General features: G+C 43.5%; 2 protein-coding genes across 3 annotated transcripts in view; one reads left to right on the top strand and one right to left on the bottom strand.

The window, feature by feature from the left end:
* lipf (lipase, gastric) overlaps positions 1-27,181 on the top strand; it is a 911,257-nt gene that overhangs the window by 44,438 nt on the left and 839,638 nt on the right. The gene's annotated exons all lie outside the window — the stretch shown is intronic.
* Positions 565-27,181, bottom strand: part of ankrd22 (ankyrin repeat domain 22) — a 38,025-nt gene continuing 11,408 nt past the window's right edge. Inside the window, exons 2-6 of the mRNA XM_078223580.1 lie at positions 12,487-12,675; positions 10,832-10,939; positions 4,906-4,983; positions 3,684-3,782; positions 565-703 (exon numbers count right to left, since the gene is read on the bottom strand). Of these exons, the coding sequence (XP_078079706.1) occupies positions 626-703; positions 3,684-3,782; positions 4,906-4,983; positions 10,832-10,939; positions 12,487-12,675 (552 nt within the window). The 3' untranslated portion in view covers positions 565-625. The remainder of the gene's footprint in view (positions 704-3,683; positions 3,783-4,905; positions 4,984-10,831; positions 10,940-12,486; positions 12,676-27,181) is intronic.

Raw genomic sequence — 27,181 nt, 5'->3', positions numbered from 1 at the left:
GTGCTAGAGACCCAAGCTCAATTCCGGCCTTGGGTGACTGGGTTACGTATTCTCTTCGTATCTGCGTGGGTTTCCTCCCACACTTCAAAGATGTGCCGATAAGATTTATTGGCCATAGGAAATTAGTGTCGGGGGATTAGCAGGGTAAATAATTGGGGTTACTGGATGGGAGTGTTGTTGGTGCAGGCTCGATGGCCTCCTGCACTGTAGGGATTCTACGATTCTAAGTCAATTCATTAGTTTGCACTCATTTTTTCTAAAAATCTGGTCATTTATTTCAATGTGATTGAAGGCTAAAGATTAGCCAGTAAACTTTCCCAGTGCCACAAGAATTGTCACATTGGGGTCTCATCTGTCCTCTCAGGAGGATGTAACATCTCATTGAAAGGTAGCCAAAAGGGTAGTAATCACTCAGTACTGCACTGAAGTGCCAGCCTAGATAACATGCTCAAGTCTCTCTCCAGGGACTTGAATCCACAACCTTATGAGTTGGGTGAGAAGCTATCACAGTTACACCATCTTGCTTCCTTGCTACAAAGTCAGACACCAATTCATTTTCTCAAAAAGGTAGAGAAAAGCATTTATTTATTTTCTACATACATACAAACATTGATCTCAGAATTTTCTACGATTCCTTCTGTAGCATAGTGGCAATCTGTGGGAACTTTAATCGGGTTGCTATATCCAGGGGTGTTTCTCCATTCTAAAAAAAAAATTCATACAACGTAAAAATGTAAAACTTACTTTCTATCAAGTCAGAAAAGCTAATTCAAGTAGCTTATTTCAAAGGATCCACAGTGATCATCTTTGGCACATTTTCTATAAGTTAATAAATAGACAGGAAAATGTGAAGATTTGCATATGTTATAATGGGTGGTTTTTGCCATTTGAAGTTTGTTAATATTTCATAAAGTACGATGGGAAATGAAAGTAACATTGTATTGAAATGACTGAAGGTACAACCGCACCTATTTCTGGAGTGGATAGGTCTGAGTATCAGTGTCCTATTCTCACTACTTAACGAGAGAGAGGATATAGGTTGGAATTGTTGCCCAAGCTGTAAGCTATACTACTTGCCTTGGCTTCACATTCAAGTAATTATCAGGGAGTTTTTCAAATTTACATTTTAGGTGGTAACCTCCAACAGTACCATTTGGCTACACATGGGTCTGGTTATCCTGAAAGCAAGTGGCCTAGCACCAGTTATATTCAGAGAAGCCCACTTTGCATACGCAAAACAAATGCCTATTTCCGTTATGCATTCTTTATGCTCATACTTCAGCCTCTAACACTGTGGGTGATGTCACACTTCAGCGCATGTGCAACCTACCCTTTTGGACACTTGGGCGCCCATTTTATCCCTGTGAAATGGGATATACCATCAATACATTCGAGGCTATAGGTTTTAGTCTCAACCTTCCAATTCCAGTTGATTTAGGAGCTGCTGTCAGTCTGTTAATTTAAATAAGCATGTGTTATTGTGGCAGGGGGGGGGGGGGGGGGGGGTTCGTGGAAGGAAAGGGCTTAGGTAGAAAAAGATAGTATAAATAATTCTACAACAGGCAAAATGGAAATGAGAGTGTAATGGCCAGAAATTATGTTTTAAGCACTAGAGATGAAAGGAAAAATAAGATGCAAGGTAATTAAACAAAGAAATAAGAAACGTGAGAAAAACAATCTGAACATAAGAATAGGTTAGGAGGGTAGGATATGTGGCCCAAATAAACATTCTTTATACAGACACATGGAGTACAATTACACCCAGATCTTGTTGCACATTTCCCCCTCCCAATCTATAGCCATTCAGATAATCTGCCTGTTTTTGCTACCAAAGTGGATAACCTCATTTATCCACATTATCCTGCATCTGCCATGCATTTGCCCACTCACTTGTCCAAATCACACAAACATTTCTTCACCCTCCCACCCAGCTTTGAGTCATCTGCATATTTGGAGATATTACATTTAGTTCCCTCATCCAAATCATTAATATACATTGTGAATAGCTGGTCTGATCCTGCCACTGTTTTCTAAGTACTCTGCTATTGAATCTTTAATAATGGATGCTAGCATTTTCCCCACTACCAAGATCAGGCTAACTGGTCTATAATCCGTGTTTTCTCTCCATCTCCCTTCTAAATAGTGGGGAGGGTTACATTAGCTACTCTCCAATCTGTAGGAACTGTTCCAAAGTCTATAGAATCTTGGAAGATGACTACCAATGCATCCACTATTGCTAGGGCCACTTCCTTAATTACTCTGGAATGTAGATTATCAGGCCCTGGGGGTTTATTGGCCTTCAAACCCATCAATTTCCTCAACACCATTTCCCTACTAAAGTCCCCCAACATTTCTGGTATGTTATTTGTGAAGACAGAACCAAAGTATATATCTGGTTGGTCAGCCATTTCTTTGTTCCCCATTATAAATTCTCCTGTTTCTGACAAGGGAACTACATTTGTCTTCACCAATCTTGTTCTCTTCACACACCTATAGATGTTTTTACAGTCAGTTTTTATGTTTCTTGCAAACTTACTCACGTACTCTATTTTCCCCCTCTTAATTAATCCCTTTGTCCACTTTTGTGGAATTCAGAACTGCTCCCAATCCTCAGGCCTGCTGTTTTCTGGCTAATTTGTATGCCTCTCCCAATTCTATCTTTGATTTCCTTTGTAAGCCATGGTTTTGTGCCATTCAGGGATGATCAATTGTTGCAGATTACCCATGTGCTCTTCAAATGGTTGCCATTGCCTATCCACTGTCATCGCTTTAAGTAACATTCCCCAGTCCATTATAGCCAACTAATATCTCATACCATTGTAGTTTCCTTTATTTAGATTCAGGACCCTAGACTCAGAATTCTTCATGTTGATTCTATCATATTATGGTCGCTCATCCCCAAGGCACCTCATACAACTAGACCGCCAATTATTCCTTTCTCATTACACAATAGCCGGTCAATGATGGCCTGTTTTCTAGTTAAGTGAGCAGACAATGCAGAATTTATGGATGGAATTAATAGAAAAGAATTCAAGACTGTGGTGGGAGTTGTGTTTCAGTCATCTGCTGAAACCTGAAGTGGCAGAATATATTAGTGCAAGATTATACAAGAATGTAGCAAAGGCAAATGGTTTTATTGGGAGATTTTTAATTTTCATATAGACTGGGATAAGCAAACTAGATCATATCAAGTAGTGAGCAGGCTATATTAGATACAATTAGATTTAGTTAACTGCTTAACAGTGAGTGATCGTTTATCAAGTAGCAATAGTTCAACACAAGACTGCATTTTGATCTCTGCTGGTGTAGCAGGAATTGGGAAATTTGCCAGTTTAACACACCTGCCTCAGGGGAAAGTGCCTCTAAAGATGGAATTTTTGTTCTGGCGATGGGTGCTAACAGTGATTGGGCCACCACCCCAGGGAAAGAGTTCGGAGACAGCCACATTGGCTGTTTAAAAAGCCCGCCTTGGTACTCAGGGACTTAGTCCCATTTAAAATAAAATAAAAATAAGAAACAGCCCTCACCTCAGTATGCCATACCACTTCTATGCCCATTCACCCATTATGAACTCTGCATACAACCTACGAACTCTATAGTGAGAATGTGTTTTTTTAAAATTCGTAAAATTTGCTATTTGGTCGGAAGTACTGCACCTCAAATAAGCCACAGGAATTGTTTACCTTGTTAGCAATGGATACATCTGCATTTGCTTTAGCGAGAACAGAAACAATCCTTTTATTTTTCATTTGGCAAGCATAGTGAAGTGCTGAGTTCCCTTTCTGTAACAAGATTAAATGTTAAGACATGTCGTATACAAACAAACCCACAAAACCCACAGGCCAATTCAGAAAGAGCATTCCCATGGTGCCAATCTTCAGCGCAAAGGCAAAACTGCCAAGTTTTGCTGAAAAATCACACCACTGCTGAAGCAGTGTGCCGTTGGGAAATGGACAAGAAGTGACATGAAAATTTATTCCAAAAAAAAGTGTGACTGGTAACAGAGGCAGGAAGCTCAAAAAAAAGTTCAACAGCAGTGGTTTTTAGGTGTAGTCTGACAAACAGGATAGGATATTGTATTTCATACCGTAATATTTCCTTTGGATTGAAAGCCTTTAAGTAAAGCAAAAACATACACCTCTATTTGAGGGCACCACTGCCTACCCAGTTTAAGCTGCTTTTTTGGCAGTTATTTCTGGTGTCAGAGCAGGAGCTAACATGAGTCAGCAAACACAAGTGATGGGTGAGCAGGTCTTAACTTGTGTTTGGATAGGGACAGCAGGGTTTTGGATGAGCTCAAGGTTTAGACTGCAAGATAGGGGATGCTAGGAGAGTCTTGGGAATAATTAAGTCTGGAGGTAACCCAAACATGGATGACAGTTTCAGCAGGAGATGGGCTAAGGCAGGGGTACAGACAGGTAATATGACAAGAGGTGGAGTTGGCTGATTTTGGTGTTGGAGAGGATAGAGAAGACATAGCAGTTGTCCTATTTTGGCTAGGGAGAAGGGATAATCTTGCCTGGAAAGTAGTGGACCTCTCGGAAGTAATACCATCACAAAAAAAAGGCAAAGCCTCAAACATAAGCTGCTAAACCTTGGATCAATCTTCCAGTCACTGAAGTGAGGCAGCACATTGTTAGTACCAAGGCACACATTTAGTAGAAAGCTCATACTAAACAAAAATCAATGTTTTATTATTTTCTCAAAAATAGCCGGACATATACTTGAAGAGGCAAATCATTGCTGGGCAATGGGGAAAGACTAGGGGAATGGAACTGATTACATAGCTCGAGTTAGCACAGGTATGAAGGGCTGAATGGTCTGTGCTGTTACAAAACCCACATCAGACCCAGTGCTTTTTCATGCATGAATAAAATATTTATAATTGTTTTCACTGATCCTTACATTGTCTGTTGCATTGACATCCACTTTAGCATTCAGCAACATCTTGATCAACATTTCATTCCGACTCTTCTTTGATTCCTATGCAACAAGTTTACACAACTTATAAAAAGGAGTACTGAAAAATATCTTCATGTTTTGCTTTACCATCTACATGGAAGAATTAATATTTATACAGCGTCTTATCATATTTCATGTCGAGCCGTTCATGGTTACGCAAGTAAACTTGGCAGCAAATTAGCATGACCAGCCAATGAGATGGGCGCTCGGTCAGGTTGGGTTTAAGGAGGAATGCTGGTCAGGGCACCAAGGACTCCTCCTCTTCTGTGAATAGTTGTCAAGATCTTGTACATTTATGCCAGCCACCAGAACAAACATTGGTTCGGTGTGTCAGCTAAATGATGGCACCCAACAATTCCATTACTGTTGTCGTCTAGTTTCAGCCTAATTTTCCAACTTCAGGCACATACTATAAATAGTTAGAAAATCATGTATAGTGCATGCCCGTCATTCCAGAAACCACTTTAGGTGTGCCAGCCCTTCTCAAACCACCAAGGAGGACAGAAAATTCTCTCTCATATTTTGAGGCAAAGGATTGGAGCTGGAACACTCTGAACAAAGCCAAGACTGTAATGTTACAAGCTTGAAAACAGTGCCAGCCTCATGTTCCAAAAAGAGTGGAGCAACCTTACTGTTCTTGTAGATATGTGGTTAGGTTCAACATCACCTTAGCTTACCATCTTTAATTAGTAGAAAACACCACAAAGCAAATTACCTAGTGAGACAAGCAATGACAAATCCTAAAGGGAACACATTCAAAAGCCTCACCGTTTCTAATACATGGGTAAAATTAAGGGAATCCTTTATGTTTGTATTACTTTCTGCCTGAAGCCTTTGGATGAGCTTTTGGATGAGCATAGGGGATCACAGTCCAAGGATATGGAGTAAACCATTTCGGATTGAGGAGGAGGAACTTGTTCGTCCAGGGAGTGGTAATCGTGTGAAACTCTTCACCACAGAAAGCAGTTGAGGCCAAAAGAATATGTTTTTAAAGAAAGAGTTAGATACAACTCTTGAGGCTAAAGGGATCAAAGTATATGGGGGAGAGAGAGGTGAAACAGGTTATTGAGTTGGATGATCAGAGTGAATGGTGGAGCAGGCTTGAGGGGCCAAATTGCCTATTTTCTGTTTCTATGTCCCAGGTTTTAAAATAATTACTTTTCACAATAAACAAATTAGGTTCCACTCTGCAGGAAAGACAGTCTTAATTGGAATTACTGATGAAAATAATTAAGTATCAATAATTCGATTAATTTAATCTACCGAGTCCCACTGCCCCTTCAATCAATCACTCAACTGAGTTTCACAGTTTGAAAAAAGATTTTGCTGTGACGTTTGGCCGCATTTCACCATTGAAACGCGATAAAAATATGCACACAGGGTTCAAACAAATAGTTCAAACAAATTGGTTGAAAGAGGGACAGGACTTGGTTGAAAGAGGGACAGGACTGGCAGCTGAATATTCCAGGGTACAAGTGTTTTAGGCGAGACAGAGGAGGGGCCAAAAGAGGTGGGGGAGTAGCGGTATTGGTTGGAGAGCATATTACAGCGGTGCAGAGGGAGGACAATTCGGAGTCGTCGTGTAGCGAGTCACTCTGGGTGGAGCTTAGAAACAGGAAAGGCGCAGTCACTATGTTGGGGGTGTACTACAGGCCCCCCAACAGCCCAAGGGAAGTGGAAGAATGGATATGTCAGGAGATACTGGATAGGTGCAGGAAATATAGGGTTGTTGTAGTGGGAGACTTCAATTTCCCTGGTATAGACTGGAAATCGCTGAGGGCAGGGACTCTGGATGGTGAGGCATTTGTAAAATGTGTACAGGAGGGTTCGTTGGAACAATATGTGGACAGCCCAACTAGAGAGGGGGCTATACTGGACCTGGTGCTGGGGAATGAGCCCGGTCAGGTCTTCAAAGTTTTGGTTGGGGAACATGTGGCAAATAGTGACCACAATTCTGTTAGCTTTAGGATAGTGATGGAAAAGGATGAGTGGTGTCCCAAGGGCAAGGTGTTGGATTGGGGAAAGGCTAACTTTATTGGGATCAGGCAGAAATTGGCAGCTCTTGATTGGGAGAGGCTGTTTGAGGGTAAATCCACATCTGGTATGTGGCAGTCTTTTAAGGAACGGTTGTTAGGGCTACAGGACAAGCATGTGCCTGTAAAAAAGAAGGATAGGAAGGGTAGGATTAGAGAACCGTGGATAACCAGGGAAATTGAGGGACTGGTCAAAAGGAAAAGAGAGGCGTATGTTAGGTCCAAGCAGCTAAAAACGGAGGGAGCTCTGGAGGAGTATAATGAAAGTAGGAAAATACTCAAACGGGGAATTAGAAGAGCAAAAAGGGGTCACGAAATGTTCTTGGCAGACAGGATTAAGGAGAATCCCAAGGCATTTTATTCATACGTTAGGAACAAAAGGGTTGTTAGGGAAAAAATCGGACCTCTCAGGGACAAAAGTGGGGACTTATGCTTGGAGCCCAAAGAGGTAGGGGAGATCCTAAATGAATACTTTGCGTCGGTATTCACTAAGGAGAGGGATGTGTTGACTGGGAGTGTCTCGGAGGGGAGTGTTGAACCGTTGGAGAAAATCTCCATTACAAAGGAGGAAGTGTTAGGTTTGTTAGAGAATATAAAGACTGACAAATCCCCAGGGCCTGATGGAATCTATCCAAGGCTGCTCAGGGAGACGAGAGGTGAAATCGTTGGGCCTCTGACGCAAATCTTTGTCTCGTCACTGGACACAGGTGAGGTCCCAGAGGATTGGAGGATAGCCAATGTGGTCCCGTTATTTAAGAAGGGTAGGAAGGATAACCCGGGTAATTATAGGTCGGTGAGCTTGACGTCCGTGGTGGGGAAGTTGTTGGAGAAGATTCTTAAAGATAGGATGTATGCGCATTTAGAAAGGAATAAACTCATTAACGATAGTCAACATGGTTTTGTGAGAGGGAGGTCATGCCTCACGAACCTGGTGGTGTTTTTTGAAGAAGTGACCAAAATGGTTGACGAAGGAAGGGCCGTGGATGTTGTCTATATGGACTTTAGTAAAGCGTTTGACAAAGTCCCTCATGGTAGGCTAGTGAAAAAGGTTAGATCTCATGGGATAAAGGGGGAGGTGGCTAGATGGGTGGAGAACTGGCTTGGTCATAGAAGACAGAGGGTGGTAGTGGAAGGGTCTTTTTCCGGCTGGAGGCCTGTGACTAGTGGTGTACCGCAGGGCTCTGTATTGGGACCTCTGCTGTTTGTGATTTATATAAATGATCTGGAAGAAGGAGTAACTGGGGTGATCAGTAAGTTTGCGGACGACACAAAACTGGCAGAGGCTACAGAAGGATATAGATAGGCTGGAAATTTGGGCAAGGAAATGGCAGATGGAGTTCAATCCTGATAAATGCGAAGTGATGCATTTTGGTGGGAATAATGTAGGGAGGAGCTACACGATAAATGGAAGAACCATAAAGGGTGTAGAGACGCAGAGGGACCTGGGTGTGCAAGTCCACAGATCTTTGAAGGTGACGTCACAGGTGGAGAAGGTGGTGAAGAAGGCATATGGCATGCTTGCCTTTATAGGACGGGGCATAGAGTATAAAAGTTGGGGTCTGATGTTGCAGATGTATAGAACGTTGGTTCGGCCGCATTTGGAATACTGCGTCCAGTTCTGGTCGCCACACTACCAGATGGACGTGGAGGCTTTGGAGAGAGTACAGAGGAGGTTTACCAGGATGTTGCCTGGTATGGAGGGGCTTGGTTATGAGGAGAGATTGGGGAAACTGGGGTTGTTCTCCTTGGAAAGACGGAGGATGAGGGGAGACTTAATAGAGGTGTATAAAATTATGAAAGGCATAGATAGGGTGAACGGTGGGAAGCTTTTCCCCGGGTCGGTGGTGACGTTCACGAGGGGTCATAGGTTCAAGGTGAAGGGGGGGGGAGGTTTAACACCGATATCAGAAGGACATATTTCACACAGAGGGTCGTGGGGGCCTGGAATGTGTTGCCGGGCAAGGTGGTGGAGGCGGACACACTGGGAACGTTTAAGACTTATCTAGACAGCTATATGAACGGAGTGGGAATGGAGGGATACAAAAGAGTGGTCTAGTTTGGACCAGGGAGCGGCGCGGGCTAATTGTTCCTGGTTTCTCGTTTCAAGGCTTCATTCTATGATCATCTTGCTGGTGCCAGTACAGAGTGAGACTGCGGATAGTTGGGAACCTGTCTCGGGGGCAGGGAATTCATATGGTGTTCGTGGAAGTGGAAATGACTAGGGTTGGGAAGCATTTTCCGATCGGGGCCATTGTGATCTCCTGGACTCGTTTCGATCGCCTCAGGGGGTCGGAGAGGAATTTCCCAGATTTTTTTTCCCCATATTGGCCCTGGGGTTTTTCACTCTGGGTTTTCGCCTCTCCCTGGAGATCACATGGTCTGGAATGGGGGGGTGGGGGTCAGTTAATAGGTTGTAATGAACAAAGCATCGTAGCTGTGAGGGACAGCTCGGTGGATAGGATATTGGTATGTAGATAGGCTGGAAAATTGGGCGGGGATCCTGGATTCAGGATTCAATCCTGGACCGGGGAGCGGCGTGGGCTTGGAGGGCCGAAGGGCCTGTTCCTGTGCTGTATTGTTCTTTGTTCTTGTTCTTAATTACTAATCCCCTGTACAAATATTGAGTCAACCGTGGGCATTAAAATAGGAGAGACTAGCATCACCTGTACTGATTGAAAGATTTGCTTCATGCTTCCATGTTTTGATAACAAATGTAAACCATTCAATCTGCACTCCCTTTTGCCTAAGGGGCCCTCACCCTACAATGTAGTTTTAAAAAGATTTGGTGCACTCTTCTCTGAAGCTGCATCTTGGTTATACATGCAGCAAAGAGAGGAAAGATCAGGCGGGAGTACTACCTGCCTGAAAGAGAGAACAGCCAAATTTCCACTCAAAATGCAAGAACTTTTAATGGCACTTTTGTGGATTAACTTGTGATTATATCCATATTGCTGAGAGAAGCCTCGGGCAGTTCCCCTTCCTCTCTCTTCAGCTGCATCGACATTGGCGGGATTGGAAATATCCTTGTCAACTGGGGCGAGAAAAAATAGATGGTACATACCCAGAAGGCATGAGGGCTTCTATCACTGCATAGTAGTAGAGAACAATTGCAACTATTAGCTCAAGGCATGGTATCCACAATATCAAACAAAGGAAGACTTATTCTCAAGCAGTCTGCTCTGGTATCCAATAATATCTAGTTTAAGACGTGCCCACGCAGAGCAGATGCCACATGGCGAGTGATGAAGATGGCGACCACGCAAATCCACAATTCACTTTTATACTCGGCTTAGGAATAGAGGGCTATGGGGAAATGGCACAGATATGGAGCTGAGGCCGGTGTAGATCAGCCATGATTGTACTCAATAGTGGGGCAGACTTGAAGGGCCTGGTGGCCTACTCCTGCCTCAATTTCTTGGGCACGATCTTACCGCCTGTTCGCACCACGCTCCCGCTGCAGCAAAGGCGGAGAATTTGGCAACAAGCCAAATCTCCGTTCACTGCAGTGGGGAAAATCCCGCTGGCGTGAACGGTTGGAAAGTTCCGGCCATTGTGTTCTTAGAAATTGATTCCTATTTTTGGGAGGGATATTTCAGACTCCGAAGGTCAACTTACACGCCGACATCCACGGTATTCATCAAATAAAAAACCGTCCTGCATGAACAAAGATAGCAGGCAGCAGCACAGAGGGACACAGCAAATGACTCTTCAATGCAATTCCACTGGAAATTACACCAGCTTTTGCATAGCCTTTAAATTGAGTTAAACTAGTACCACTTTTAAAACATAGATAGTGACAGTATACTGCAAATCGAGGAAGAAATCCTTGTACCTACCATTATAATGTAGCCCAGAAGCAAGACAGGCATCAAAATAATGATCAGCAGGTAGTCCAGAAAGGAGAATCTTCTCCTGACAGCATAATGCAAACATGTTCGTTCCTTCTTTAAAATCGAACAAAATACAAATAAAATGCTTTAGTTACAAAAGTATTGATTTTTCTGGAATGCAAGAGTCCTTATTTCTAGTTTAATATTTTATCACCTACTTAAACGCCAGGCTGTTTATAACAGCCAGCATTCACCTGATGAAGGAGCAGTGCTCCGAAAGCTCGTGATTCCAAATGAACCTATTGGACTTTAACCTGGTGTTGTGAGACTTCTTACTCTGCCCACTCCAGTCCAACACCGGCATCTCCACATCATAGCCAGCATCAACAAGGGATTATTAAATCCAGTGTAACACTGCCAATTGTGAAGCATTAGCTTGCAAAAATAAATGTTGATACATGAGCAGTATCGATATTTAACTTAAATTCAAGTGGAGCCAGACTGAATTATTTTGTCTCCCAGATGGTATCATGTTAATATCCAACAAGCATTTAGACAGTTACATGGGTACAGAGGGATATGGGCCAAATGCAGGCAATTAGGGGATTTTTAAAAAAAAGGGCGGCATGGACAAGTTGGGCCGAAGGGCCTGTTTCCATGCTGTAAACCTCTGACTCTATAACACTCATGCAAGGGAAGATGGATTAGAGACTGTTGGAAACAGCGGACACAGAATCGGAGATAAAGGAGAGCAGTAAAAGTTTGTAAGATTGTAAGCTTGGGTGACTTAGTTGTTAAATGTTTAAAGGGGACAGGTTTGCTTGTTTGGCAGAAGGTGAAAGATATTCACACCCATAAACCATGGCAAGGGCATGTGTGCTGACTGTGGATAGACTTTGTCTCCAAGTCTCACAGGGTGGTCTTAGGAATGTCAGGTTTTATGAACCATTGTGATTTCGAGAAGAAATTAGATATATCTCTTGGGGCTAAAGGGATATGCGGGGGAGGGGGGAGGAAATCAAGATATTGATATGATCAAAATGAATGAGCAAGGGCCGAATGGCCCACTCCTCCTTCTATTGTCTGTGTTAGACTTTAAAACAGAGGCTAGTCTCTACTGTCTAGGTAGGTGGGAGCTCATGTTCAGATTGAAGAGGCTACATTCATGAGGATTTAAAAGGAACTGGATGATTCACCTAGCTTTAGCTAGAGGGAGGAATCTCCAGGGTAAGCCTCCTGTTCAGGGTTAGAGGTTTTCTAGATGGAAAAGGAAAACAGAAACAAGCCACCGGGAACTGAGAATTGGTTCCTGGAGAATGAAGTATCCACTTAAGGGACAAAGTAAGTACAGGATAACCATGAATGGGGATGATCAGTTATTCAGAAATTAAAGGTGGGGAGGTTCTTTTCTGTAGTTTGAAGTACAAGTTGCCAGCTGAACAATGTTTAAACCATACTACTTTTAGTTTGTTTGTTACAGTGAAAGTCAAATCTTGTCACATAATCAAACAAAGTTATTTGTCCTTATGGGACTCATAATTGGGGTTAGAATGATCCCCAGTGTCTCCATTGCAATGGCTAAAAATGGAACCCAGCAAAAGAGAATAGGTTAAAAGCTCTTGGCAGTTGCAGTTTTGGAAAGCTAGTGGAAAAGCGTTCACCTTGTTTCTGATATTGACGTTGGCCATTTTTCTCAGAAGATACCGTACTATTTCAACTCTGCCTGCTCTACATGCAGCGATGAGGGGGGTGTCTCCATACTTCCCATCCTGCGTATTCACATTCTTGTTTTCCTGCAGCAACTTCCTCATCTCCTGGAAATCATTTTCGTACGCTGCTTGGCAGATTGGCTGAGCAAAGAAAAATCGGAATCTTAAAGTCATTGTTTCTTTCAGACCTGTTAGCTGGGATTCTCCAATCCCGTTTGCCCCATCACAGCTGCCAGCGAGAATGGAGAATTTGGCGCTCAGCCAAAATGCCACTCCCTGCAGCGGGACTGGAGAAACCCAGCAGCGAGCAAGGTCAGAGAATTCCAGCCCTTAACCAACAAAAAGAAGTCACACTTTTTCCTTTTCCAAGCAAACCATTTCACGTAATGAATGTCAATCACCCCAAAATTATTTTAAATCCAACTCTATGACTCTAATGCAGTTGGTCAGAGGCTCAAAAATAGATTGTTTCTCTCTCTGCTTCTAGAATTAGTTTGTATTAATGGGCTACATCTTCAGAACCCCAACAGCAGGACACAATGGCATCCTGAATCTGTATTTGCCAGCAGTGGTACCCATAGAGGGACTCATCTTATTGGCTGCCTCTGATTCACCGCTGTTCGATGAAGGATTGCCGACAGGCTCCTGATGCTGTCGGTCTAGTCAGAGGGCTGGCAGCTCTGAAACCTCCGCAGCCCCACTGGAGGTGCTGGATGTTGTTGTGGCTGGCAGTGAATCTTCAATCTTTTACAGTCAACTTCAAAAAGAAAATTAGGGGGCCAATGTTAGAGAAATTTCCTAAGCCTGGTTGTGAAGACACAGACTAGAAATGTTGTGGTAGAGAATCTTCTTTGCTTGACAGAGCTTATTCTCCAATCTAACACTCTCTCTGGTTGACTCTATATATTCTTTTAATTAAGCAAATGGATCAATAAATTAGGCACAAACGGGAGGGGAGTGACAACTCCTGGTGGGGCACTGTAACTTGTAAGTTTTTCGGGCAACTCAGGCCTTTTTTTTATGAGCTGGGAAAAGGACTTGAACCCTAAAGAACTGTGAAAGTGGCCACACGTGGCTGCAGGACTTGACCAAAAATGTCCCAGGGAGCCCAGCCAGCCTGTGTGTGTGTGTGAAGGGGCCCAGTCCAAAAATTGCAAGCAGCCAGAAACCAGACAGACTGCTGATTAGGTTATCAGCAGCACAAAAGGACCTGACGACATCACCAGACCAGACAGCAAGACAATGCACCTGGTCTGGACTCAATACAGGTGATAATGGCCTTGTCCCAGAGCGAGGAGAAGCCCATTTCCATAATGGGAAAACAATTAAACGATCTCCGATGGAATAATACAGGACAGCAAGGGACCTATCACCTGGGATGGGACCATCTGGTCTCTATGGACTGTAAGATCGCAGCTGCAGATAACGAGCAAGCCTTTGTCTGTGGAACTGCCGGTTGGAAGGGGGGCGGAGTTGGCAGGAAAAGAATTCAAGTTTTACAATATAAAAGGATGGTCAGGCCAGCCATTTCTTCCTCTTTTCTCTTCGGACCAGCATGACAGCACTCCTCTCCTGTTTCCTGCCTCTCGTTCGTATCCAGCACGCAGCCCGAAGCCCACTGAGCAATTTAAACTAGGATCGTGAGTATCCCCTGGTAATTCGAAGTTCCAGAGATCATCATAGTGGATGAGGCTTTGGGGAAAGTGGGGGGGCTTTTGCATGCACCTTTCATAGTTTAAGACACTGGTAAACTTGTATAAAGTAAGAATTCCGTGGTGTCCGTTTTAGTATTCCTTCCATAGTTATAGTCATATAGAGCATAAGGCAGTGTGTGTTGTTTTCCTGGTGTTTGGTGACCTTTGACCTTGATGTTTTAATATATATATATCTTTGACTTCCGTTGGAGTCCGTTTTGATCTTTTCAATTTCTCACCAAAGATCTCTGACTAAGTTACAATATAAATATTCCTTACCATAATTCCGGAGTCTAGAACTGAGGGTACCCTGGGCGCTTCGAAACCGCCCACTCAGGAAAGGCTGCCAGGTAGTGGATAGGCAGCAGTTTCCTTTTCTCTCTCTTGGGAGCGCTACTCTAGTGAAGTAGACACAAGGTGGCCATTGTTCCATCAGCAAGAGAGAGAATCACTCGGGCATTGGTGGGGTTTGGGTGACGGAGAACCAAACCTAAAATAAGCCCAGTGGAGTTAAAAAGAGGGATCCCGCTACAAACTAAAACAAAATTTAACCAAAATATAGTTTCTGGGCTGCCCCTTTATAGACAGAGCTGAGGATAATTAACTAATTAATACCCAATACCTGTTCATCTTATTACTACTTTAAACTACTAGGCATTTAACATCCATCAACAAAACCTACTGGATTTCCCGCTTTTCTTTAAACTAAATTGATCTGCAAACAAAAACTTCATAAAGGAAAAAATACAGAATGACAATACATCTGGTTGCACAAGCAAACTTTGAAAAGCTCCATGCTGCCCTCTCCCCCCCCATTTGAAAACATAAAAAGTTACCAAGTTTATTTATTAATCACAAGTAAGGCTTACATTAACACTGCAATGAAGTTACTGTGAAAAAAGGTTACAATAATAAGATTTTCATGTTCTCATAATTCATTAAAACACAAGACACCCCATGCCAAGCAGATCCAACTATTGCTTTCACCAAACTAATGACTTGCGCTGACTCATTTTATTTTAGGAATCTCCTTTCTTTGTAATAACTCTCTGATACTCGTAAGATCAATTCTCAACCTCTTTCTCCATGACACTTGCTCCCAGAGTGAATGGTTATCTACAGGAACATCTTTCCCTGGTTGCCCCACATATTGGAATTCCTTTAAAGTACTGGATAAGTACATAATCATATCTATCACTTCTACTAAAATGTGTCCCTGCAGCAAAGGTGTTTTTAAACTTCTCCCTTTATTTGTTTCGTTTCCCTGGCTAATGGACAACATTTATATTTTCTTCCCACTAATAATCCAGGTTTAGAAATCTGGGTGAACATTCTTCTAAACTTAATTTCTTCAATGTCTTATTTGCTGTCCGCACTTCCCCAGAATATTTCATAAATCACAGCATGTGTCCAGTCTAGTTTCTGTGCATACCAAGTTTAATTTACAATTAAGCTTAATTGATCTGCTTCTTCCTTGGTTGTACTGTAGAGTCTTCTTTGAGAGAGGATCTGGTACGACCAGGATCCTATTAACATTCTCTAGGTAAGACTGTTGAGTCTTGCTGAGGGTGGCACAGTGGTTAGCAATGCTGCCTCACAGAGCCAGGAAGCCAGGTTCCGAAAAATGTGCAGGCTAGGCGGATTGGCCATGCTAAATTTGTGGGGTTATGGAGATAGGGCAGGAGGGTGGGCCTGTGTAAAATGTCCTTTCAGAGCGTTGGTGAGAATCGATGGGCTGAATGGCCTCCTTTAGCACTGTAGGGATTCTATGGAATCAGAGTTATTCCCAGCTTAGTGTGCCTAATGTCCACCCCTGTAATACTTAAAACTCCAGAAGCCCAACTTCCAATTTTTAATTACTTTGTCTTAAATGTCACAGACTCGGTCCTCCCCACAGGAGACAGTGTAAGTGCATCAAGAAAATGTCAGTTAGTTTTCCTTCATTAGTGCCATTGCTGGACCTTTCAGCTGAAGATAACCACTTTTTAGTTTAATGGAGCCAAATAAAAAATACCATACCCTGGATTCATTGTTTAGCCCATGAACAAACTTTGAGGAGAAATTATGGAGGCTAAATATCTCCAGCTTCTGTTGGAGGCTTTAAGAATACTTCTCTTTGAACTTGTTCACCTTGCAAAAAAATGCTGCTCTGATGTCAATGGATTTACATTCCCATGAGTATGTTGCTAAAAGAGCTAGGAACTTACTTTCCCTGCTGTTGGGAAGTCTATTTTAACTGCCTGGTCTTCCAGTCTTCAAATCCCCAAGCTACAAGACTGGCTTTAGCTTTATACGCAGCATCAGGAAGTACTTTCCCCACATATATCTAACTTGATCAGCACTTCTATGTTAACACCAAACTCTCTCCAACTGTCAAGTTCTTTTTGCTTTGCCTCCTTTACCAATTTACAATCTAACTTGTTAGCAGCCACTACAGCTTCTCTACTGTGGGGGCTTCTATTTCTTGTGGCGCTCCTAGTCTGCTCTTTGGCTCTTGCTCTCGAAGACTTCATGACCCTTTCTGGACGACGACTACTTGACCTGCCCCTCCTGCAACTCGACTTCCTTTCACAAGCTCTTGATCTTTTCCTTGAGCTGTGATCACCGTCAGGCCCACTGTCTGAATTGACACTGTATTTCCTGACTTGCCACATTTTTACTTTTTTCCGCCAATCCATAGATCTGATATTCTGTCCCATGTCTTGTACATTCAGCCAGTTTTTCTATTTCCTTGTGGCCTTTCCTGCCCTTCCCAATATGGTGGCTTCCCTCCACTCACTCGCCCCTTCTGGCATATATGTCACCCTAGGTTCTACTTTTGGTAGTTCATCTTTGAGGTAAATGGCCTTATCCTGATCTTCACTATCGCTTGGTTTATGGTCAACTTTCAATTAGGCTGTTATCTGCCACAATCTGTTGTTTGTACATGTCCAGGATCTGTGCATGGTGCATCTTCACCTGTTCTGGTTCTGTCAACGTATAATCAGTGCAGAATGTCACAAGATTATCATTTTGCCATCAGTGCCAATAACTAGGGCCATTCCATTCTTTCTGCCCTTCTCTAACACACCACATCCCTGGACTTATAATTCATTTCTGACTAATGATTCCATATCTCAAAGCTCTCCAGATTTTTTTTGAAATCTTCACCTTAATAAATGGATGCATGGCATTCAAATGTTCCGCAAAAATGGAACTAATGATAGTCACCTCTAAAGCCGAGGATGGTCTCACATAATTGAAAGTATTAGAACAGTACAGCACAGAACAGGCCCTTCGGCCCACGATGTTGTGCCGAGCTTTATCTGAAACCAAGATCAAGCTATCCCACTCCCCATCATCCTGGTGTGCTCCATGTGCCTATCCAATAACCGCTTAAATGTTTCTAAAGTGTCTGACTCCACTATCACTGCAGGCAGTCCATTCCACACCCCAACCACTCTCTGCGTAAAGAACCTACCTCTGATATCCGTCCTGTATCTCCCACCACGAACCCTATAGTTATGCCCCCTTGTAATAGCTCCATCCACCCGAGGAAATAGTCTTTGAATGTTCACTCTATCTATCCCCTTCATCATTTTATACACCTCTATTAAGTCTCCCCTCAGCCTCCTCCGCTCCAGAGAGAACAGCCCTAGCTCCCTCAACCTTTCCTCATATGACCTACCCTCCAAACCAGGCAGCATCCTGGTAAATCTCCTCTGCACTCTTTCCAGCGCTTCCACATCCTTCTTATAGTGAGGTGACCAGAACTGCACACAATATTCCAAATGTGGTCTCACCAAGGTCCTGTACAGTTGCAGCATAACCCCACGGCTCTTAAACTCCAACCCCCTGTTAATAAAAGCTAACACACTATAGGCCTTCTTCACAGCTCTATCCACTTGACTGGCAACCTTTAGAGATCTGTGGATATGGACCCCAAGATCTCTCTGTTCCTCCACAGTCTTCAGAACCCTACCTTTGACCCTGTAATCCACATTTAAATTTGTCCTACCAAAATGAATCACCTCACATTTATCAGGGTTAAACTCCATTTGCCATTTTTCAGCCCAGCTTTGCATCCTATCTATGTCTCTTTGCAGCCTACAACAGCCCTCCACCTCATCCACTACTCCACCAATCTTGGTGTCATCAGCAAATTTACTGATCCACCCTTCAGCCCCCTCCTCTAAGTCATTAATAAAAATCACAAAGAGCAGAGGACCAAGCACTGATCCCTGCGGCACACCGCTAGCAACCTGCCTCCAATCCGAAAATTTTCCATCGACCACCACCCTCTGTCTTCGGTCAGACAGCCAGTTACCTATCCAATCGGCCAACTTTCCCTCTATCCCACACCTCCTCACTTTCATCATAAGCCGACCATGGGGGACCTTATCAAACGCCTTACTAAAATCCATGTATATGACATCAACTGCCCTACCTTCATCAACACACTTAGTTACCTCCTCAAAAAATTCTATCAAATTTGTGAGGCACGACTTGCCCTTCACGAATCCATGCTGACTATCTCGGATTAATCCGCATCTTTCTAAATGGTCGTAAATCCCATCCCTAAGGACCCTTTCCATCAATTTACCAACCACCGAAGTAAGACTAACCGGTCTATAATTACCAGGGTCATTTCTATTCCCTTTCTTAAACAGAGGAACAACATTCGCCATTCTCCAGTCCTCTGGCACCATCCCCGTGGACAGTGAGGACCCAAAGATCAACGCCAAAGGCTCTGCAATCTCATCCCTTGCCTCCCACAGAATCCTAGGATACATTTCATCAGGCCCAGGGGACTTATCGACCTTCAGTTTATTCAAAACTGCCAAGACATCCTCCCTCCGAACATCTATTTCCTCCAGCCTATTAGCCTGTAACACCTTCTCTTCCTCAAAAACATGGCCCCTCTCCTTGGTGAACACTGAAGAAAAGTATTCATTCATCACCTCGCCTATCTCTACTGACTCCATACATAAGTTCCCACTACTGTCCTTGACCGGCCCTAACCTCACCCTGGTCATTCTTTTATTCCTCACATAAGAGTAAAAAGCCTTGGGGTTTTCCTTGATCCGACCCGCCAAGGACTTCTCATGTCCCCTCCTAGCTCTCCTAAGCCCCTTTTTCAGCTCATTCCTTGCTAACTTGTAACCCTCAATCGAGCCATCTGAACCTTGTTTCCTCATCCCTACATAAGCTTCCCTCTTCCTTTTCACAAGACATTCCACCTCTTTTGTGAACCATGGTTCCCTCACTCGGCCATTTCCTCCCTGCCTGACAGGGACATACCTATCAAGGACACCCAGTATTTGTTCCTTGAAAAAGTTCCACTTTTCATTCGTTCCTTTCTCTGACAGTTTCTGTTCCCAACTTATGCCCCCTAATTCTTGCCTAATCGCATCATAATTACCCCTCCCCCAATTGTAAACCTTGCCCTGCCGTACGGCCCTATCCCTCTCCATTGCAATAACAAAAAACGCCGAATTGTGGTCACTATCTCCAAATTGCTCTCCCACAACCAAATCTAACACTTGGCCCGGTTCATTTCCCAGTACCAAATCCAATGTGGCCTCACCTCTAGTTGGCCCATCCACATATTGTGTCAGGAAACCCTCCCGCACACACTGCACAAAAACTGCCCCATCCAAACTATTTGACCTACAAAGGTTCCAATCAATATTTGGAAAGTTAAAGTCCCCCATGACAACTACCCTGTGACCCCCACACATATCCATAATCTGCTTAGCAATTTCTTCCTCCACATCTCTATTACTATTTGGGGGCCTATAGTAAACTCCTAGCAACGTGACCGCTCCTTTCCTATTTCTAACTTCAGCCCATATTACCTCAGTGTGCAGATCCCCCACGAAGTGCCTTTCCGCAGCCGTTAAACTATCCTTGATTAACAATGCCACTCCTCCACCTCTTTTACCAGCTTCCCTACACTTAGTGAAACATCTATACCCCGGAACGTCCAACAACCATTCCTGTCCTTGTTCTACCCACGTCTCCGTAATGGCCAGAACATCGTAGTCCCAAGTACCAATCCACGCCCCAAGTTCATCTACCTTGTTCCGGATGCTCCTTGCATTGAAGTAGACACACTTCAACCCACCTTCCTGTCTACCAGTACCCACCCTTGACCCTGATACCTTCCCCAATACCTCACCACCCTCACTGACTTCTGGACTACAACTCCCTTTCCCACTCCCCTGACAAATTAGTTTAAACCCCCCTGAAGAGCCGTAACAAATTTCCCTCCGAGGATATTGGTGCCCCTCTGGTTCAGGTGCACCCCGTCCTGTTTGTACAGGTCCCACCTTCCCCAGAACGTGTTCCAATTATCCACGTATCTGAAACCCTCCCTCCTACACCATCCCTGCAACCACATATTTAACTGCACTCTCTCCCTGTTCCTCAACTCGCTATCACGTGGTACCGGCAACGTACCAGAGATGACCACATGTTTCGTCTTGGCTCTCAGCTTCCAGCCCAGCTCCAGAAATTCCTGCTTTAAATCCCCGTCCCTTCTCTTACCTATGTCATTGGTACCAATGTGCACCACGACTTGTGACTGTTTCCCTTCCCCCTTCAGAATCTGGAAAACACGGTCTGAGACATCACGGACCTTGGCATCCGGTAGGCAACATACCATCCGTGAGTCTCTTTTGCTGCCACAGAACCTCCTATCTATCCCTCTAACTAACGAGTCCCCAATAACTATCGCCCTCCCGCTCTCCCCCTTTCCCTCCCGAGCCACAGAGACGGACACAGTGCTGGAGATCCTCTCACTGCGGCTCACCACTGGTATGTCATCCCCCTCAACCGTATCCAAAGCGGAATACTTGTTGCTAAGGGGAACGACCACCGGGGATCCCTGCACGGACTGCTTCCTCCCAGCCCCTCTCACCGTCACCCATCTGTTTTCAATCCTCGGAGTAACTGTATTCCTCAAGCTTGTGTCTTTGGCCATCTCTGCGTCCCTGATGATCCTAAGTTCATCCAACTCCAGCTCCAGTTCCCTAACACGGTTTTGGAGGAGCTGCAGATGGGTGCACTTCCCACAGGTGTAATCAGTAGGGACACTGTCGTCGTCCCTCACCTCAAACATAGTGCAAGAGGAACATTGCACTGCCTGCACACCCATCCCCTCTAGATACCTTGCCAGTACCAGGTAGAAAGTGCAAAAATGAATTCAACTCACCCCTACTCGCCCTTTCAGCCTAAGCCCTGTGAGCCAAAGTCTTATAGCTCACACTCTGCTTCCCACACACTCAAGCCCTGTGAGCCAAAGTCTTATAGCTCACACTCTGCTTCCCACACACTCAAGCCCTGTGAGCCAAAGTCTTATAGCTCACACTCTACTTCCCACACACTCCACTGCCCGCTCCCGACGCTGCCCGCTGTATACTGCAGCCTACCTTTTATACTTCACGCGCTTAAAAAACCCTTCCCAGACTCCTTTGCTGCCCACTTCTAGTTTTCACTTTAAACTTGAAAAACTGCTGTTAAAGTAAAGGCCAAAAAAATACACACACTAGCTGACTAATTAAATAAATAAACAATTCAATTAATCCAATTAATCTCTTACCAGCACTGCTGCTTTCAATCACCCCTCTCAGCTTGCTCCAGTGGATCAATGAGGGGGAACCTCCCAGGTAACTGACTTTTAAAGTTAAAATAAAAACCCTTCCCAGACTCCTTTGCTGCCCACTTCTAGTTTTCACTTTAAACTTGAAAAACTGCTGTTAAAGTAAAGGCCAAAAAAATACACACACTAGCTGACTAATTAAATAAATAAACAATTCAATTAATCCAATTAATCTCTTACCAGCACTGCTGCTTTCAATCACCCCTCTCAGCTTGCTCCAGTGGATCAATCAATTCTTAGATTCCTGTCACAAACTGATAGGGGCTGCAGCCCCTAACTATGCAAAGTATTTTTTTTTTTACATGTACTCCCCACACCGTGGCAGTTGGCAATTTACAATTCAGTTGGTCAACTAAATTTTTTCCTCAATCATGGCGTGATTTCTCGCTCACATCCCACTGTTAATGCTGTCTGTGCATTGCCATGATATTCAGACTTTCACACATACACCTAGATTCATCAATGGCAAATTCTCTTCCATCGTCCGTGAAGAATTTAGCTGGTGCTCCCAGCTCTGTTGCTATTTTCTGGTCTTTATCAAATACTGTTGACATAGTCGCTGGATCTACAAAATGTAGAAAAAAAATATTTTTTTCTTTTTCCCATACTTGAGGTCCATCATTATGGTTTAAAGTCTCTCGCCAATGGAAGACTTACTTCTGGTCATGGTGATGTTCTCTTGTACTTTTTTCATAAATCTGACATTTTTCACTAATATCCTCGACAAATCTAGTGTATCCCTGAACCAGTACCTTTAACAGAATTTTCAACCTACGGCCAGAAGGATGTGCAAATTGTCGATGCAGTTTGGTAATGATTTACTCCTCATTAAAATCCCTATCCCCAGCTGCCATTAATACCTCATTTAACGTTCTGTTTTGGAGATGGGAGGCCAATGTCCTGACTGTGTGAATTGTCCATTTGGAAGATCCACAGATCTTCCAAAAACAATTGCTTTGCCATACTCCACGTCAAACTTTATTTGGGCCTCTTACATTGAAGGCTTACTTCGTGGTAAAGGTATTTCACTTGCTACATCATCAGTACTGTGATTTACCCCTGCGATACTACACATAATTACTTTACTTTTAGTGATTTTAACATGTTACCATTGCTGAACCCAAAACAAGCAGAACTGTCATATTCTTTGACTTTATTTTGATCTTATTTAAGGAATCTATGTCACACTTTAACCAGTCCACTGTACACATCGTGGATGTACACCCACTATCTAGAACTTCACATTTGAAAGAATCTGTGACTAGGATACTCATTACCAGACTCAAGCTTCTGGTGACCAATGTGATTTCTTCTAGTTGGTCAACATCTTCCTCCGTATCTTCCATGTCATGTGTTGTCTCAAAAGCCCCATTCTTCATTTTGATGCAATTCGACGCAATGATACTGAGTCACACCTGTTGACCACCCTTTGATTCCCCCTGGGGTTCATGCTCCTTCATAATTACCCAACTCCCATTGCCTGTTATAGCTCCCAAAAGGTTTCTGGCATTGTATTGTGTTTGTAACTCTTCTTTTGTACAGGGTTATGAACCCTATAGTCGAACAATCCCAAAATGCTGCTAAGCATTGCAACCCCCGACTTCAGTGTTACCCCTGAAGAGCCTGCTTGCACTGTATAAGCAGCCAGAAATGAACGCTTTCCCAGAAATGTGATTTTTAAAAATGGCACTGGATCCAAGAGCATTTCTCTCAGAATCTAATTCTGGTTGAAACCAAGAGCCAATCATGTTTGATACCCTAGCACAGTCCAATAATTGTACAAATCCACTCTAACACACTCTCCCCCCGGTGCTGGCTGATCGGAGGATAATTAACTAATCAGTACCCAACACCTCTTCACCTTAAATACCTAGTAGTTTATGGTAATAACATCCATCAACAGAACCACTTCCATACTAACAGCCAATATGAACATATGAATAGGAGCAAGGGTAGGCCATTCAGCCTCTCAAGCCTGCTCCATTATTCAGTAAGATCGGTGGCTGATCTGACTGTCGCCTCAACATCACTTTCCCTGCCTACCACCTATATCTTTCAACTCCCTTATTAGTGAAGAATCTATCCACCTCTTGCCTTCAAAATGTAAAATGGCACTGCCTGTCTCTACCACACTCTGGGAAAGAGTTCCACCAGCTCACAACCCTCAAAAGAGAAAACAAATTCTCCTAATCTCCATCTTCAATGAGAGATTCCCTTATTTTTAAACCCTGCCCCCTAGTTATAGTCTCTCTCATAAGGGAAAACATCCTCTCAGTATCCACCCTGTCCATCCCCTCAAGATTGTATATGCATCAATAAGATCACTTCTCATTCTTCCAAACTCCAGTGGATATACACCCAACTTGTTCAATCTTTTCTCTTAAGATAACCCCTTATCATAGGAGTCAGATGAGTGAACCCTCTCTGAACCACTTCTCATGTAATTATGTCCTTCTTAAATAAGGAGACCAAAATGTACACAGTGCTTCAGATATGGTGTCACCGATACCCTACAACTGTAATCAAAACATCGCTACTTTTATATTCCATTCCTTTTGCAATGCCAAAATTCCATTTGCCTTCCTAATCACTTGCTGTACCTGCTTACTAACTTTCTGTAATTCAATCTTTGTCCACTCACTTAATCTGTCTATATCCCTTCACAGACTCCTTACGCCCTCTTCACACTGTATTTTCTTACCTATCTTAGTGTTTTTCGCAAATTTAGCAATTATATCTTCGGTCCCTTCATTTGAATCATTGATTGAGATTGTAAATAGAAAGGTTCTAGTACCGATCACTGTGGCACTCCACTCGTTACAACTGCCAACCCAAAAATGTTGCATTCATGCCTACTCCATTTCCTGACCAATCCTCTAAGCAGGCTACCCCTGACACCATGAGCTCTTATTTTGCATAGTAATCTTTGAAGTGGCACCTTGTCAAATGCTTTCTGGAATCTTAAGTGCATAACATCCACAGGTTCCCCTTTATCCACACAAAGAACTCGAATAACTTAGTTAAACAGAAGGGTCAAGGGCAATAGACCTCATCAACTGGAGGGATAAACACTCCAGAAGGAGTGTTGGGGCTGTGGAGGGCTGCCTGTCCTGCCTTCCCCACATTGTGGGGGGTTGTCCCATCACTGGCAAAATACCAGTGCCTGGATTTAATGGCCCCTAATTGGGGCTTTAAAATGCAAAGTGGCTGCCCACCTCTGTGGAACCTGCCCAAGTAATCTCACTGGCAATGGGACAGATCCAAACTGACTTGGTTTCCTTTTATTTTACTCACCTTCCCCTGCCTCTGTTCCCATATCTCTGGGGTTAGAATTCGACTCAACATTTCATAGTTCTGGTGAAAGTTCATCGACCTGAAATTTTAATTCCCATCATTTTTCCCTCTCTGCGCAGATGCTGCCTGACTCGATGGGTATTTTCTAGCATGATATGTTTTTAATTTTGAATTTCAAGCATCTGCAAAACTTTTCAATTGTTTCACCCTCCATGAACCATGTACCATGAGTACAAGCTTCTTTCGAGCCACAGAATCATAGAATACCTAAAGAAGGAGGGCATTTGGCCCATTGAGCCTGCTCTGACAATAATTCACCCAAGCCCTATCCCTATAACCCCACATACTTACCCTGCTAACCCCCCGACACTAAGGGGCAATTTGGTATAGCCAATCCACCAAACCTGCACATCTTTGGACTGTGGGAGGAAACGGAGCACCCGGAGGAAACCCACGTATACATGGGGAGAATGTGCAAACTCCACACAGACAGTCACCTGAGGTTGGAATTGAACCCGGTCCCTGACGCTGTGAGGCAGCGGTGATAACCATTGTGCCACCATCCCGCCCCGAATCAGTTGAAAATCACTTTGTAAACTAAAACCTGGGTTATTAGAACTGCTCAACATGTGCTCAACTCGATGGTAGAGGGATTGGTCTCCCCTGCAAATAGAAACCCATCCTAATTCATACCGTTTGATACTTATCGAATGTTTGAGACATTCTTCTTTTCTTTAAAAATAGAAGTGTTTTCAAACATCCTGTGCGTTTGATTTCGGTTCCAGTTAAAGGTTTCAACAGACTTTTCAGTTATTACCTCATGACTTTACTATAAATTCGTATTTTAACTCTTTACTTCATTCAGACACCCCCCCATCACTTGTTCAACCCAATGCATTTTGACAGATTGAACCAGGGCAGGACTTAACTCAGTTAATGGTAGGGCACTGGGGAGAATTCTAGAACAAAGAGATCTATGGGTACAGGTTCATAGTTCCTTGAAAGTGGAGTCACATGTGGAGAGGGTGATGAAGAAAGCATTTGGCATGGTTGGTTTCATTGGTCAGAACATTGGAATGTCTTGTTGAAGTTGTACAAGACATTGGTACGGCCACACTTGGAACACTATGGACAGTTCTGGTCACCCTATAATAGAAGGATATTATTAAACTAGAAAGAGTGCAGAAAAGGTTTACCAGGATTCTACCAGGACTTGATGCTTTGAGTTATAAGGACAGGCTGAATAGACTGAGACATTTTTTCCCTGGAGCGTAGGGGTGACCTTATAGAGATCTACAAAATAATGGTGGGCATAAATAAGGTAGATAGTCAATATCTTTCCCCAAAGGTAGGGGAGTCTAAAACTAGAGGGCATAGGTTTAAGGTGAGAGGGAAGAGATACAAAAGGGTCCAGAGGAGCAATTTCTACACAGAGGGTAGTGAGTGTCTGGAATGAGTGCCAGAGGTAGTAGTAGAGGCGAGTACAATTTTGTCTTTTAAAAAGCATTTAGGAAGTTACATGGGTAAGATTGGTATAGAGAAATATGGGCCAAACACAGGCAATTGAGACTAGCTTAATGGTGAAAACTGGACGGCACGGACAAATTGGGCCAAAGGGCCTGTTTCCATGCTGTAAACTTCTATGAATCAATTGACCATTTTCAGTCTACTAATGGGCCTGAATTATGCTGTAGGGACAGAGCTTTCAATCACATGCCTGAAACTACGGCCAACCTTGGGACCCGGAGCCACATTTTACAGGGTTCAGGTGACTAATTGCTTGCTGTTGGGGATGGTATCTCCCACTCTTTCCCCTTACCCCCCATGCCTTTCAGAGGCTAGTAGTTACACTGGAGAGTGGTGGCCACAGCTGGAGCTGCACCTGGAAGAAAATGTTGCCATCGAAGGCTATCACACTCCTAACCAGGTAAATGGGGGATAGTTTGTCAACGTCACATTGTGAAGTTATCTCAGAAACCTGATGGCAGGAATTTAAGCATTGAGTTCTGGGAAAGGT

This window comes from Mustelus asterias, chromosome 11, assembly GCF_964213995.1.
Source record: "Mustelus asterias chromosome 11, sMusAst1.hap1.1, whole genome shotgun sequence".
Taxonomy (NCBI): domain Eukaryota; kingdom Metazoa; phylum Chordata; class Chondrichthyes; order Carcharhiniformes; family Triakidae; genus Mustelus; species Mustelus asterias.
The sequence above is the reverse complement of the archived record's forward strand: the minus strand, read 5'-3'. Positions and strand labels throughout refer to the sequence as shown.